The sequence below is a fragment of the Leptodactylus fuscus genome, chromosome 9 (genome assembly GCF_031893055.1).
Source record: "Leptodactylus fuscus isolate aLepFus1 chromosome 9, aLepFus1.hap2, whole genome shotgun sequence".
In the NCBI taxonomy this organism is placed as follows: domain Eukaryota; kingdom Metazoa; phylum Chordata; class Amphibia; order Anura; family Leptodactylidae; genus Leptodactylus; species Leptodactylus fuscus.
The window spans coordinates 63,295,562-63,311,388 of NC_134273.1; the positions used below are offsets into that span (position 1 = coordinate 63,295,562).

At 43.4% G+C, this 15,827-nt stretch overlaps 1 protein-coding gene across 1 annotated transcript in view; it reads left to right on the forward strand.

Annotated features, from left to right (window-relative positions):
• FNDC7 (fibronectin type III domain containing 7) overlaps positions 1-4,730 on the forward strand; it is a 40,844-nt gene extending 36,114 nt beyond the window's left edge. The window contains exons 12-13 of the mRNA XM_075286174.1: positions 4,291-4,306; positions 4,685-4,730. Of these exons, the coding sequence (XP_075142275.1) occupies positions 4,291-4,306; positions 4,685-4,730 (62 nt within the window). The remainder of the gene's footprint in view (positions 1-4,290; positions 4,307-4,684) is intronic.
• Positions 4,731-15,827: the final 11,097 nt, after the last annotated feature.

A 15,827-nucleotide genomic window follows, 5' to 3' on the forward strand; every position in this document is an offset into this window, starting at 1 on the left:
GGTCCGACCTTAGACTCCGCCTCCTCCAGCAGAGCCAGCGCTGATTGGCCGAATTCCGTACTCTGGCCAATCAGCACTGGCTAATGCATTGTATTGGCTTGATGAAGCAGTGCTGAATGTGTGTGCTTAGCACACACATTCAGCTCTACTTCATCGGGCTAATAGAATGCATTGGCCAATCAGCGCTGGCCAATGCATTCTATTAGCGTGAACTGAGTTTGCACAGGGGTTCTAGTGCACCCTCGGCTCTGCTACATCAGATTGCTACATCTGATGTAGCAGTGCCGAGTGTGCATCAGATGTGTAGTTGAGCAAAACTGACTCAGCACTGCTAAGTCTCTGCATTCGCATAGGAATGCATTGGCCAGCCTTCGGCCAATCAGCGCTGGCTCTGCCGGAGGAGGCGGAGTCTAAGGTCGGACCTGAATGGAGACTGGTGTGGAGCGATCTTAGACTCCGCCTCCTCCAGCAGAGCCAGCGCTGATTGGTCGAGTTCCGTACTCTGGCCAATCAGCGCTGGCCAATGCATTCTATTAGCCCGATGAAGTAGAGCTGAATGTGTGTGCTTAGCACACACATTCAGCTCTACTTCATCAGGCTAATAGAATACATTGGCCAATCAGCGCTGGCCAATGCATTCTATTAGCTTGATGAAGCAGAGTGTGCACAAGGGTTCAAGCGCACCCTCGGCTCTGATGTAGCAGAGCTGAGGGTGCACAAGGGTTCAAGTGCACCCTCGGCTCTCCTACATCAGAGCCGAGGGTGCGCTTGAACCCTTGTGCAGCCTCGGCTCTGCTACATCAGAGCCGAGGGTGCGCTTGAACCCTTGTGCACACTCTGCTTCATCAAGCTAATAGAATGCATTGGCCAGCACTGATTGGCCAGAGTACGGAATTCGGCCAATCAGCGCTGGCCAATGCATCCCTATGGGAAAAAGTTTATCTCACAAAAATCACAATTACACACCCGATAGAGCCCCAAAAAGTTATTTTTAATAACATTCCCCCCTAAATAAAGGTTATCCCTAGCTATCCCTGCCTGTACAGCTATCCCTGTCTCATAGTCACAAAGTTCACATTCTCATATGACCCGGATTTGAAATCCACTATTTGTCTAAAATGGAGGTCACCTGATTTCGGCAGCCAATGACTTTTTCCAATTTTTTTCAATGCCCCCAGTGTCGTAGTTCCTGTCCCACCTCCCCTGCGCTGTTATTGGTGCAAAAAAGGCGCCAGGGAAGGTGGGAGGGGAATCGAATTTTGGCGCACTTTACCATGTGGTGTTCGATTCGATTCGAACATTGCGAACACCCTGATATCCGATCGAACATGTGTTCGATAGAACACTGTTCGCTCATCTCTAGTAAAGATGTCATCTCTGCTTTATTATGTTACAAAAAGAAACTCATTACTTGTAATAAAAGGATAAAAAAAGATCATTAAATGTATCAAATGGACACGAAATGTATAGCTATATATTTCATGTACCTATATTGTTACAGAATAATGAAATCTATTTGCATAAGGTATAATAGGGGAAAATGAGATCATGTCCCACAAGCTAAAAATTCCCAGCGTCATTCTGATAATTCCTCGGTAAGTATTAGAACTCTGTCACACTCCTGAAACAAAAAGTATTTATTTCACTTAGAATGTGTACTATGGCTGGGAATCTGCCTTTCTATCTAACCTCTGCCCTCTTGTACCGACATAAATTTCTGCCCCGTTCAATGCCTTTTTGTTTCTGACAGTTGATAATCTTTTATATTCCTTGCATCACAATACCCCAGACCACAATGACAGTCCTGCCACCTAGATTTTCATTGTTGGAACGGATAGCGTCCTCCGCCCGGTATCTTCTTACAGTGTTCTATCATTTAGGATCGGCCCATATCAACCAATAAACATAACACTCTTTAAAGCTATGTCGTTCGTCTGAAAACAGCTACTAATGTGTCTATTCGAGAACTCTCAAGTAATATTTGAAGAATATAAGAAATGAACAGCTTATGGATTTTATGTATTTTGCTCCCAATTTCTGCTTTATTTCAGGTATGTTGAAGTCAATGTTTTTAAGGTTTATTTCATTGGATAGTGAGATATTTGTATCTAAGTCCATCAGATAACACATATGTTAGTTTAGTTTGCAGTCTAATGTTTCTTATTTGTATCACAGATTGGTGAAGGATTACTAGGGGGATGTATAGTATATATTGTTTCACATGAAATCATGTATCACAAAGTTGTTTCTGCAATGTAGCCATAAATCCACTTCAGTGTGGATGTTGTACTTGGTCTTCTCTTTATTCTTCCATGTATAGAGCTAGATATGTATTTGTATATTTTTATTACTTGAAAGTACAGATATGTAATTCACAAATAATACGGAATGTATTTCTGTCTTGGGTGAACATGAACAATGAAATATTGGAGGAATTCCAATATTTCAGTCTTTATTTCTGCGTATTGTATCTGTGGCATGTTTAGTTTACTACACGCACAGATTTAGTTCATGTAAAAGATAATATATATCTAAGCTAAAGGGGTTTTCTATCTCAGCAACCTATCCCCTAGTCCAGCGATTCTCAACGGAGATGCCTTAGAAACCCGCTGTGGCACTCTGGTTGGGGGATGAATCTATGCCTTCACAGAACATTATTTGTACCCTTAGGACAATTTGATGTCTTATGTAAAAATTATTTGTTGGGGTTCTCCCGGTAAAGGTTGGGTAACATTGCCCTGTGCTGAGGATAATGGATAAGGTGTAGATTGCGAATTGGGCTGTTTTGCTCCCCAGTGTGAATGGAGCAGTGGTGGGACAGGCTCGTCCCTACACCCTTCACTTTGGCTATCTCTGGGTCCAAATCAAATGGAGTCCTGGATTCAAAGGACAACATCTGCAAGAAGAATATACACTCTCCCCGTGTCTGCGTGGGTTTCGTCCCACACTCAAAAGACATACTGATAGGGATTGTACAGTAGATTGTAAGCTCTATATGGGACAGCGATTGACAAGTACTATATAAAGAAACAAAATAAATAAATTAAAATTTCTCCCTAACCACAGTAGTGTCAGTCGGGGGCTTGATGGTTGAATTAACCTGCAACTCAGATTCCTAGACAGATCTCCTTTAAGACATACGATAAAACTATAGCGAATGCCGAGGGTACAGATGTTCTCAGTTCTACTTTGAGTCCAAAGACTCTTGGACAAATAATAGGAAACAGCAACATGGTATAAGATAATGAATATTCTAACAATTGTAGCCATAGTTCCACCACATGACAAGCAAACACTTCACTTGTACAATGTATAGAGACCTCAGATAGTGTATGTCATTTGCTTGTATATAACATTGTGTCTTTTAATCCGTTGCAAGGAGTTGTTCACCAGACTAGTTATGTTCATTAAAAAAAATACTTCGGAAGGGGGTGCCAGCTTCTCTACACCTGCTTCAATCACACCATCAAAATAAAGATCAAGAAGCCACAATCTCAGTACAATATCTCAGAGGTTACCTTCTTCTCTGGCAGCTAGGACTCTAAGCAGACTGATGCTAAACTCGCAATAAGCCATCATAAGCATAAGAAGGCACATGTATCCCAAGCAGTGTTCTGGGATATAAAGTTGAAAGTTTCTTAGCTCCCACACAGCATAGTTCCCCATTTAAAGAGATTCTATCACTAAAATTGAATTTTTTGTAACTAACACGTAGGAATAGCCTTAAGAAAGGCTATTCTTCTCCTACCTTTAGATGTCTTCTCCACGCCGCCGTTTGGTAGAAATCACGGTTTTCGACGGTATGCAAATGAGTTCTCTTGCAGCAGTGGGGGCAGGCTTCAGCGCTCAAACAGCACTAGGGGCGTCCCAAATGCTGCAAGAGAACTCTCCAGCACCGCCTCCATCTTCTTCAGGAACGGCCTCTTCACACGTCTTGTTCTGGCGCTGGGGGTCAAACTTCTAGGCCTCGGCCAGAGCCGACTGCGCATGTCCGTGGCAATTTTCCTTTAATTAATCTATTCAATTTCCTGAAATACTGGATCCTCCAGAGTCAAAGTTGCTCTTCCTAGCATCATGGATGGAGGTCCTCAATGGGTGCCCTCTTTATAGGCTCCCAATCTACAAACACATCATTTACTTGGTTTTCTAAATTGACAAGGCATTGCTATGGTGTAATATTGAGAAATAATGAGAAAGCTCTATGTCTAAGCATTATAATACATGTCCAGACCAATATATTGGGTTAAAAGTAATTTTTGGTCTAATAAATTCTATATTTTTCTTTTCTAGATTTCATCTGGACTAGGTAATGCAGTTCATTTATTAATATTCATTGTACTTGTATTTTCTCATTTCAGCTTCAGAAATATTTATTATGGTTAATATAGGACACAGCGAATGCAGTACAGTAGATAAACGCCTAGCAATGGAAAATTGTGTGTTTTCTCATTTTCTTGTATATTAATGGAGCTTTGGTCTCTTATACTTTATGTTAGGAACTTAATTGTCATACATTTGGCCATAGCCGTGCAAATATAGCACAGTTAAAGGGGTATTCCTACCTCAGCGATAAATCCAAGGATCAATCTTCCATCCGCAAGGTTGTGGGTTATTGGGTTGTGGGTTGGAAAAGGCCAACTGAGCTGTTCTATGCTGTTTCTATAGCTTCTATTTAACTCTATAGGATGAATTATGAAATTAATGAAAACAGTGTTAAACAGCTGATATAACTCAGAGAAGCTGATATAACCTGATATACTATATAGGCTGGAAAAATGCTTTAATATTACAGTTTTAAGATATTTTTTTAAATGTAGATCTCGGCTCATAATCTTGGTTAATACAGCTTTTGCATAGTGTGCATATAGTGACAGGTAGTGTATGTAAAGTACTGTACAATATATGACGTGTTCATCATAATACAGTATATACCTTAACATGCAACTGATATAAACTTTTCATTCCTTCAAGACCTGCAGATCACTAATATTACAAGTACAACCTCTGCTCAACTTCTGGTGTCATGGAGCTCCAGCTCTACCATGGTGTCCTACTTCATGCTAGATCTTCGAGTGGTGAACAATGCGACCATCGCTCCTATCACTGCCATTGCTAGTGTTTCTACCCGATCCAAGTTAATTCAAGGTCTACGAGCAGGGACGTTTTATAATATAACACTGAGATCATATCAATCTAATGGAGGAGTGATTGCAACAACCTGGGCGCAGTCCCAGACAGGTCAGTATATGTTTTACTATGGAGGACAAGCACAGATTGGCCTAACAGACCTCATGTAAAAGGATAAGGAATTGGTTGGGTCACTTTCAATCAGCTATATCACAGGCATTTAAAACCTAGTACAGCTGCTTTCATATGCCCCAAAATGTAAAGCACCATGGAATTAATGGTGCTATATAAATAAATAATAATAATAATAATAATAATAATAATAATAATATGCCACCAAGATCACAGTTCTACCTGTACTGATTCCGGAGATATTAGCAGTTGAAAAATAAATCTTTCCTATTCTATATTATTCTAGGTTTTGCAATGCTTGAGATGCCTGTTTGGAGTGACCCCCTCTCCCCTCAGTCTCAGCTTTTCTGTATTGTACAAGAGCCCCCCACCTGCACTCACAATGAGAAGCAGTTGAAGGATTTCTGCTGGCAATAAGGAAATAGGAAGAATAGAGAAAAGATAGAAAGTGTATTTCAGTGCAGGATATATTTGGAAAAGAAATCAAATCTGCTAATAAAGTAAATTACACGTTTTATTAATGACACAAATACTGAAAGAAACGCCACAGTTGTTTAGGCATGCTTTAACCCTGTATGTTCTCATGATCCTGTTATCTGAGAAGCAGGATATAAGTGTATTATAAAGGTACATTATAAATGTTTGTTAAGGAAAGATTACAATTGTATCTTATATATGGGTTTCTGGTCTTGGCTCCTATGCTATACCCTGCTTATTATCATTGCCTAAAGTGATTCTGTTACCTCTTAGCATTCTGTTTCTTACCCCATTCAACTCTGTGGTTGCCTCAGCCATCTTTTTCGGTGTGGCCTGCTGGGGAAGCAGTATATCAACCAGGGACAGAAATAGACTTGACAGGCTGATCAGGAGGGCCAGCTCTGTCCTGGGGAGCCCCTTGGATCCAGTACAGGTGGTGGGTGACAGAAGGATACTGTCTGTGGTGACCTACATGCGGGAGAACAAATCCCACCCCATGTATGGGACCTTGATGGCACTTGGCAGCACTGTAAATGACCGTCTGCTTCACCCCAAGTGTGAGAAGGAGCTATCGCAAGCCCTTCCTTCCAACCGCGACCAGGCTGTATAATCTACATCAGACCAAACGAAGATCACTCCGCACAGAGAACTAAATGGTTATGACGATGACCATGAGGTCTTCCTCTTTCTCTTCTGTTTTTCCTTAGCTGCCATGGACTCCTAGTATATCTTCTCTTCTCAGCTTATCTATGTCTACGTCTGTAATATATTACTCTGTATTATCCTGTATCTGTATTACTATGCTGCTGTAACACGCTGAAATTTCCCCAATGTGGGACTATTAAAGGATTATCTTATCTTATCTTCTTCATATGTTTTTCTTTCTTTCTAAGTGCCTGCAACACCACAGATTACAACATCAAGTGGCATATCCAGCACCGAAATCACAGTTGGATGGTCATCTCAAATTGGAGTAGATTATTACTTTCTTACAGTGACACTTGGTACTGAAAATATTAACCGGACATTCAGTGCCTTGAACTGCAGCATTGGTGGACTTCAGCCATCGTCCCTCTACAGTCTTACATTATATGCAGTTAATTCTGCTGGACCTAGTGTAGCAAGCAAGCGCATCACAGTTCTTACCTGTAAGTATCTCTGTATTCCAAATTAAAATATTTCTTAGGCTGAAGCCCCACATTTTTACAGTACCTGCAAATTGATTTATGGTGATTCTGGCTAATTCCATTCACACACTGCAGAAAAGAATCCACTGTGGAAAAGCTGCATTTTCAAAAACGCCTGCAATCTTCTATAATATAGTGGAACAGTATAACTTTTTGTTACATAAGATTCCTGTACTATATCTGCAAGGGAATTGCTAAAAGTGAAATTCTAGAGTAGTTGCTGATGAACCCTGGGAAGAGGGGCATGACATGACAGTGAGTCCTAATCTGAACTCTCCCCTGTCCCTGATTACTTGCCTCACTATTAGAGATGAGCGAACAGTGTTCTATCGAACACATGTTCGATCGGATATCAGGGTGTTCGCCATGTTCGAATCGAATCGAACACCACGTGGTAAAGTGCGCCAAAATTCGATTCCCCTCCCACCTTCCCTGGCGCCTTTTTTGCACCAATAACAGCGCAGGGGAGGTGGGACAGGAACTACGACACTGGGGGCATTGAAAAAAATTGGAAAAAGTCATTGGCTGCCGAAATCAGGTGACCTCCATTTTAGACGAATAGTGGATTTCAAATCCGGGTCATATGAGAATGTGAACTTTGTGACTATGAGACAGGGATAGCTGTACAGGCAGGGATAGCTAGGGATAACCTTTATTTAGGGGGGAATGTTATTAAAAATAACTTTTTGGGGCTCTATCGGGTGTGTAATTGTGATTTTTGTGAGATAAACTTTTTCCCATAGGGATGCATTGGCCAGCGCTGATTGGCCGAATTCCGTACTCTGGCCAATCAGTGCTGGCCAATGCATTCTATTAGCTTGATGAAGCAGAGTGTGCACAAGGGTTCAAGCGCACCCTCGGCTCTGATGTAGCAGAGCCGAGGCTGCACAAGGGTTCAAGCGCACCCTCGGCTCTGATGTAGGAGAGCCGAGGGTGCACTTGAACCCTTGTGCACCCTCAGCTCTGCTACATCAGAGCCGAGGGTGCGCTTGAACCCTTGTGCACACTCTGCTTCATCAAGCTAATAGAATGCATTGGCCAGCGCTGATTGGCCAATGTATTCTATTAGCCTGATGAAGTAGAGCTGAATGTGTGTGCTAAGCACACACATTCAGCTCTACTTCATCGGGCTAATAGAATGCATTGGCCAGCGCTGATTGGCCAGAGTACGGAACTCGACCAATCAGCGCTGGCTCTGCTGGAGGAGGCGGAGTCTAAGATCGCTCCACACCAGTCTCCATTCAGGTCCGACCTTAGACTCCGCCTCCTCCGGCAGAGCCAGCGCTGATTGGCCGAAGGCTGGCCAATGCATTCCTATGCGAATGCAGAGACTTAGCAGTGCTGAGTCAGTTTTGCTCAACTACACATCTGATGCACACTCGGCACTGCTACATCAGATGTAGCAATCTGATGTAGCAGAGCCGAGGGTGCACTAGAACCCCTGTGCAAACTCAGTTCACGCTAATAGAATGCATTGGCCAGCGCTGATTGGCCAATGCATTCTATTAGCCCGATGAAGTAGAGCTGAATGTGTGTGCTAAGCACACACATTCAGCACTGCTTCATCAAGCCAATACAATGCATTAGCCAGTGCTGATTGGCCAGAGTACGGAATTCGGCCAATCAGCGCTGGCTCTGCTGGAGGAGGCGGAGTCTAAGGTCGCTCCACACCAGTCTCCATTCAGGTCCGACCTTAGACTCCGCCTCCTCCGGCAGAGCCAGCGCTGATTGGCCGAAGGCTGGCCAATGCATTCCTATGCGAATGCATACTTAGCAGTGCTGAGTCAGTTTTGCTCAACTACACATCTGATGCACACTCGGCACTGCTACATCAGATGTAGCAATCTGATGTAGCAGAGCCGAGGGTGCACTAGAACCCCTGTGCAAACTCAGTTCACGCTAATAGAATGCATTGGCCAGCGCTGATTGGCCAATGCATTCTATTAGCCCGATGAAGTAGAGCTGAATGTGTGTGCTAAGCACACACATTCAGCACTGCTTCATCAAGCCAATACAATGCATTAGCCAGTGTTGATTGGCCAGAGTACGGAATTCGGCCAATCAGCGCTGGCTCTGCTGGAGGAGGCGGAGTCTAAGGTCGGACCTGAATGGAGACTGGTGTGGAGCGATCTTAGACTCCGCCTCCTCCAGCAGAGCCAGCGCTGATTGGTCGAGTTCCGTACTCTGGCCAATCAGCGCTGGCCAATGCATTCTATTAGCCCGATGAAGTAGAGCTGAATGTGTGTGCTTAGCACACACATTCAGCTCTACTTCATCAGGCTAATAGAATACATTGGCCAATCAGCGCTGGCCAATGCATTCTATTAGCTTGATGAAGCAGAGTGTGCACAAGGGTTCAAGCGCACCCTCGGCTCTGATGTAGCAGAGCTGAGGGTGCACAAGGGTTCAAGTGCACCCTCGGCTCTCCTACATCAGAGCCGAGGGTGCGCTTGAACCCTTGTGCACACTCTGCTTCATCAAGCTAATAGAATGCATTGGCCAGCACTGATTGGCCAGAGTACGGAATTCGGCCAATCAGCGCTGGCCAATGCATTCTATTAGCCCGATGAAGTAGAGCTGAATGTGTGTGCTAAGCACACACATTCAGCACTGCTTCATCACGCCAATACAATGCATTAGCCAGTGCTGATTGGCCAGAGTACGGAATTCGGCCAATCAGCGCTGGCTCTGCTGGAGGAGGCGGAGTCTAAGATCGCTCCACACCAGTCTCCATTCAGGTCCGACCTTAGACTCCGCCTCCTCCAGCAGAGCCAGCGCTGATTGGTCGAGTTCCGTACTCTGGCCAATCAGCGCTGGCCAATGCATTCTATTAGCCCGATGAAGTAGAGCTGAATGTGTGTGCTTAGCACACACATTCAGCTCTACTTCATCGGGCTAATAGAATGCATTGGCCAGCGCTGATTGGCCGAATTCCGTACTCTGGCCAATCAGCACTGGCTAATGCATTGTATTGGCTTGATGAAGCAGTGCTGAATGTGTGTGCTTAGCACACACATTCAGCTCTACTTCATCGGGCTAATAGAATGCATTGGCCAATCAGCGCTGGCCAATGCATTCTATTAGCGTGAACTGAGTTTGCACAGGGGTTCTAGTGCACCCTCGGCTCTGCTACATCAGATTGCTACATCTGATGTAGCAGTGCCGAGTGTGCATCAGATGTGTAGTTGAGCAAAACTGACTCAGCACTGCTAAGTCTGCATTCGCATAGGAATGCATTGGCCAGCCTTCGGCCAATCAGCGCTGGCTCTGCCGGAGGAGGCGGAGTCTAAGGTCGGACCTGAATGGAGACTGGTGTGGAGCGACCTTAGACTCCGCCTCCTCCAGCAGAGCCAGCGCTGATTGGCCGAATTCCGTACTCTGGCCAATCAGCACTGGCTAATGCATTGTATTGGCTTGATGAAGCAGTGCTGAATGTGTGTGCTTAGCACACACATTCAGCTCTACTTCATCGGGCTAATAGAATGCATTGGCCAGCGCTGATTGGCCGAATTCCGTACTCTGGCCAATCAGCACTGGCTAATGCATTGTATTGGCTTGATGAAGCAGTGCTGAATGTGTGTGCTTAGCACACACATTCAGCTCTACTTCATCGGGCTAATAGAATGCATTGGCCAATCAGCGCTGGCCAATGCATTCTATTAGCGTGAACTGAGTTTGCACAGGGGTTCTAGTGCACCCTCGGCTCTGCTACATCAGATTGCTACATCTGATGTAGCAGTGCCGAGTGTGCATCAGATGTGTAGTTGAGCAAAACTGACTCAGCACTGCTAAGTCTGCATTCGCATAGGAATGCATTGGCCAGCCTTCGGCCAATCAGCGCTGGCTCTGCCGGAGGAGGCGGAGTCTAAGGTCGGACCTGAATGGAGACTGGTGTGGAGCTATCTTAGACTCCGCCTCCTCCAGCAGAGCCAGCGCTGATTGGTCGAGTTCCGTACTCTGGCCAATCAGCACTGGCCAATGCATTTCTATGGGGAAAAGTTAGCTTGCGAAAATCGCAAACTGACAGGGATTTCCATGAAATAAAGTGACTTTTATGCCCCCAGACATGCTTCCCCTGCTGTCCCAGTGTCATTCCAGGGTGTTGGTATCATTTCCTGGGGTGTCATAGTGGACTTGGTGACCCTCCAGACACGAATTTGGGTTTCCCCCTTAACGAGTTTATGTTCCCCATAGACTATAATGGGGTTCGAAACCCATTCGAACACTCGAACAGTGAGCGGCTGTTCGAATCGAATTTCGAACCTCGAACATTTTAGTGTTCGCTCATCTCTACTCACTATCCTAGGCGAAGACACTATCCTAAGAAGACAACTGGGTAACAGTCCCTTCTTAGATATAAGTGATGAACGCAGACAAGAAAAACAATGAAAAGTGTCAGCTAGCCAAGGGGTTGATACCAGTTGAGCAGTGCAGTACAGAATCAAAATCCAAGAGAATAGTCACAAGAAAAGCCAGAGGTCAGAAATATATATAGAGATAACAAACAAAGAAAGCCAGCATGCACAAAAGGCAATAGCAAGTGCCAAGGTGAAAGTTAGCAAACAATAAATAGGAAGCAAGAACCTGCTCCAGACTTGATAAGGGTAAAGCTAAGATTAAGACCCGTGCAGCCCATGCTTTTAAATAAGGCAGGCCGGTTGCAGCACGGCTGTCTGCAACTGGCCCGCCATTATTTAAAAGCACGGGCTGCACATTGGAGAAATGTGGCTTTCCCGGGGCATGGGCTGTGCTTCCGCAGCTCCTTTCATTAAATGAATAGGAGCCACGGAAGCAGAGGCCTCAAAATAGGACTTCAAAGGGACATGTCCTATCTGCCACAGCCTGGACTGTCAGCCTGCACACGGTCGTATGTATGGGCCCATAAAAAAGAATGGATCAGTTTGCTCTCCATGAAGTACATGGAAAGCACACTGACCCGCAGCACTGTTGTCTGCAACCAGCTGTACTATTAGAGGAGCAAAGGGAAACCAAAGGTGAGGAAATAGGACAATGTTCAGACAGTACAAGAAGAACCAATGCAAGGAATCATAGCCAGACACGCCACCTGCGCCGTAGCATGCAGCTGGAGGATAACACTGAAGCCTGAACGGGATGTTACTATAGCTGGTTTATATAATACATGTAAGCATGGTACCAAGAGAGATTTCTCTGTAGGGGTTTGTACTTCCTTTCATTTTATATACTACATTATAAACTAACATTTCAGTATTGTTGCTAGAATAGTTCATTATCTCTGGTATAGAATGATATAGACATGGATGCTAGATATTCCATCATCCTTTATGTTTCATTATGTTTAATCTGATATTACGTATATTTTAGTAACTCCACCACCAATGGATGCCATTGTGACTTCCGTTTCAAGTTACTCTGTAACATTATCTTGGTCAAGTGTTGACAAGGCGCTACTTTATGGGATTTTTGTGTATGAAGATGGACCAACAGCAAATTTGGTTTTTATCAGGAAAACAACTTCCACCACGATCTTGTTGGATAATCTTCTTCCATGTACTAAATATATTTTTGGTCTTACGTCTTATAACTGGTTTTATACAGCTGGGGAGGAGAAGCAGGTTTTTCAGGAGACGGGAAGTAAGTGATTTTCATGTCTGTCAAGCTTCTTCCATTCATTACTCCATTTTATCATTTAGGATGATAACAATAACATAATAAAATTCAGAATATAAAAAGATACACTACATGTTATATAAGTTCTAGATGACTACATCATAGCCTGTCTCCTAATAGTCCAATTGATGGAGGATAATCCAAAAGCATTGTAAGGGTAACCACTTCTTAAGAAGGGTTGTACTACGGTAGATATTTCTGACAAACTCTTATATATGAGCTCCGCTCTCCTGGTTTGGGTTTACAGAAACAGCTGATCCCACTGAGCCACGCTGTTTCTGTAATTCGCACAGAAGTGAATGGGAGTTATAGAAATGGTGTAGCGCCCTTGGAGCCACCCTATTTCCATATCTCACCTGCCGCAAAAAGAACATATCTCACTGTGATAATATTTTTCTGTAACTCACATAGAAGGGAATAGGAGTTATGGAAACAGTGTAGTTCGGTTAGCCCAGCTGTTTCCATAAACCTGACTACCAAATTGAGGCTGTCAGTGGAACTGATATAAGTTGGGGTGGGGTTTGCAGGGTCAGATTTAGAGATAGATACAGGTCCCAGAGATGAGATTCACATCTATTAGACATTCACGCCATATCCGGTGGCTAAGCCCCAAATGTCCATAGTGGTACAACCTCTTTTTAGGTTTTTCCAGCCCCAATTTCATTTTTCATACCGATGACCACACAGTTCCGGCTTCTGGAGATTTTTGAAGGAATCATTAATATGAAAAATCTCAATTTGGAGTTCCATAATTAAAATACGGACCATTTGTCATATCAAGAGCTACTCAGAACATTGTTGGGAAGGATTTTTTTGTCTTTTTTTGTGATGTTGGAGGACCAAAACAATGTACACCCAGACCACTAACACAGTGGACACTAAAGGTGACCATCAGATCCTTTCACTATAAAGGGATCCGTAGGGTGTCTGTTGCTTTAAACTGAATCCGCCGGACAAAGAAATCAGACATGTAGCACCCTTTAGTCCAGCAATTTCTGGTGGTCACTGCAATGGAGTCTTCGAATTGAGATTCCAATGAAGATGTGAACTCAGCTTTACCGTACAGTACAAAAACTAAATATTTTATCTGTTCTTAACCAGGACTGGATTCTCCTCAGAATGTCACTATCCAGTACAACAGCAATATGGGAAGTGCTTTATTATCCTGGACACCAAGTATTGGAGCTAGTTCATATATGGCTTCTGCAAAATCAAAAACCGGCCAAGAGACATTGTGTACATCCAGTTCTAGCAGTTGTGAAATACAGAAGCTTCTGTGTGAACAGACGTATACAGTGAGCATCATAGCTCTCAGTAATAGTTGTACCAGCAACAACAGTGCAATGGTGACCCTAGAAACAGGTAACTAAACCTTGAATACTTTTAAGCAGTAGCATCGCTGGACTCATGAGGGACATGTTCCTTGAGTATTGGTGGTCCGTCTACAAGTCTCATCCAGGATTAGAAAACTTGTCTTCTGTATTTCGGAGAGAGTTCCACTGAAATGTTACTCTTGCATATGTGGGGTCTCTTATCACTACAAATACCCAGTGTTGAGATCCGTGAATTATATCTTAGTTTTAGTCTCTACATTTTATAGTTCATGCCATAATAGGGGACATGTGAAGGATTTGTCTGATAACAGCCAATCCCTTAATTTTTTAGCCAGATTTTTCTAGCAATTTGAATGATACACCTATATAGCAACAATAAATTGGTGATGGCCACATGGTTGGCAGTGCCATGAGTTCGGGGTACAATGAAAGTGAACAATAGAAAGTAGTACAGTGGGAAATTGGAAGAGGTAATAACTAGGGTTGAGCGATCGGAAAAGATCGGATTCCGATTGGCGATTGAGTAAATTTCATGATCGCGATCGTAATTCTGATCCCAATCTTTTCCAGCGGGATTGAGGTCAGAGTTATCTCAACATCGGCTCAACCCTAAAAGTGACTTTTCCATAGAAAAGAATTGATTAGGGTTGAGGATTGGGATCGGAAAAGGTCAGATTCCGATCGCAATCGAGCAAATTTCATGATCGCGATCGAGATCAGCTGGAAAATGATCGGAAATCAGATTTTAAAATCGATCTTGAAATCTCAAGATTGGCTTAACCCTAGTAATAACGCATTTAGAACAGTTTTCTGGTGCAGACAGGCGTAATTGTGACACATTTTTGGTACACTGCTCTTTCTTGCACCAAAAATGTACCACATTGTTCCTTTTGCACCCCACTTGCTGTTTTTTTGTGGTGTAATGGGAAAACAAGAAGGACCAAGGTGGATTAATTCTTTCAGGGCTTGGACATCGCATCTTGTGCTAGCTGCAAAGTTGAGACTGCCATACACAACACTTTTCTATAGTTAATGGATTTTTTTCTGAATTACAGCTCCATGTGCTCCGCAAAACGTAACCGTAATCCGTGAATGCCAGATAAATACTGTCACCCTTTACTGGAACCCGATACTAAATGCCACTAAATACACTGCAAATGCCTTTGCCCCAGATGGCAGCAAAGAAGAATGTGTGAACAGGGATACCTACTGCTTCTTCATGAACCTGCTATGTGGAACAGAGTATGAGATGAGTGTATTTGCTTTCAATGGTAAAGTAAATGGTTCTAGGAGCCAAGGAATTAAAGTAAGGACAGGTGAGAAGACTAAAGCAATGGAACTTTTCAATTCACTAGTAGCAGGAGACAATATGTGTAATATATTAATATTGTGTACATTTATGCTCACATGATTTTTATTACTTTCCAATTCAAGCTCCTTGTGACCCACAAAATGTGGAAGCCATTACTCAATGCACAGACAATACGGTAGTGGTGTCATGGAGTCCATCAAATGGGGCGCTGACCTACACAGCATCAGCTGTGGGAAGCAGCGACATTTCCTACAACTGTTCTTCAGTTAACACCAGCTGTCAAATCAAAGGGCTACAATGTGGAGAAAGTCTGTCCTTGTCTGTGACCGCCTATGACGTCGAGTGCGCCAGCATGAGTAGTGCTCCAGTGACTGTAGTAACAGGTATATAAACATTGACAAAAAAGATGAAGGATTTTTGTGGTTGAGTTTGGAAAAAGTAATTCACACAATTGAAATCTGCATACTATAAGCATTACAAGGTATTGTATATAGCATAGTGTAAAAGTATATATGCTGCAGAACAACAGATGGATAAAATCGCACCATGGAGATGTATTTATAAAAGTACTGATTATTCATCTATGTACCCCATAAAAAGAAATGCAGG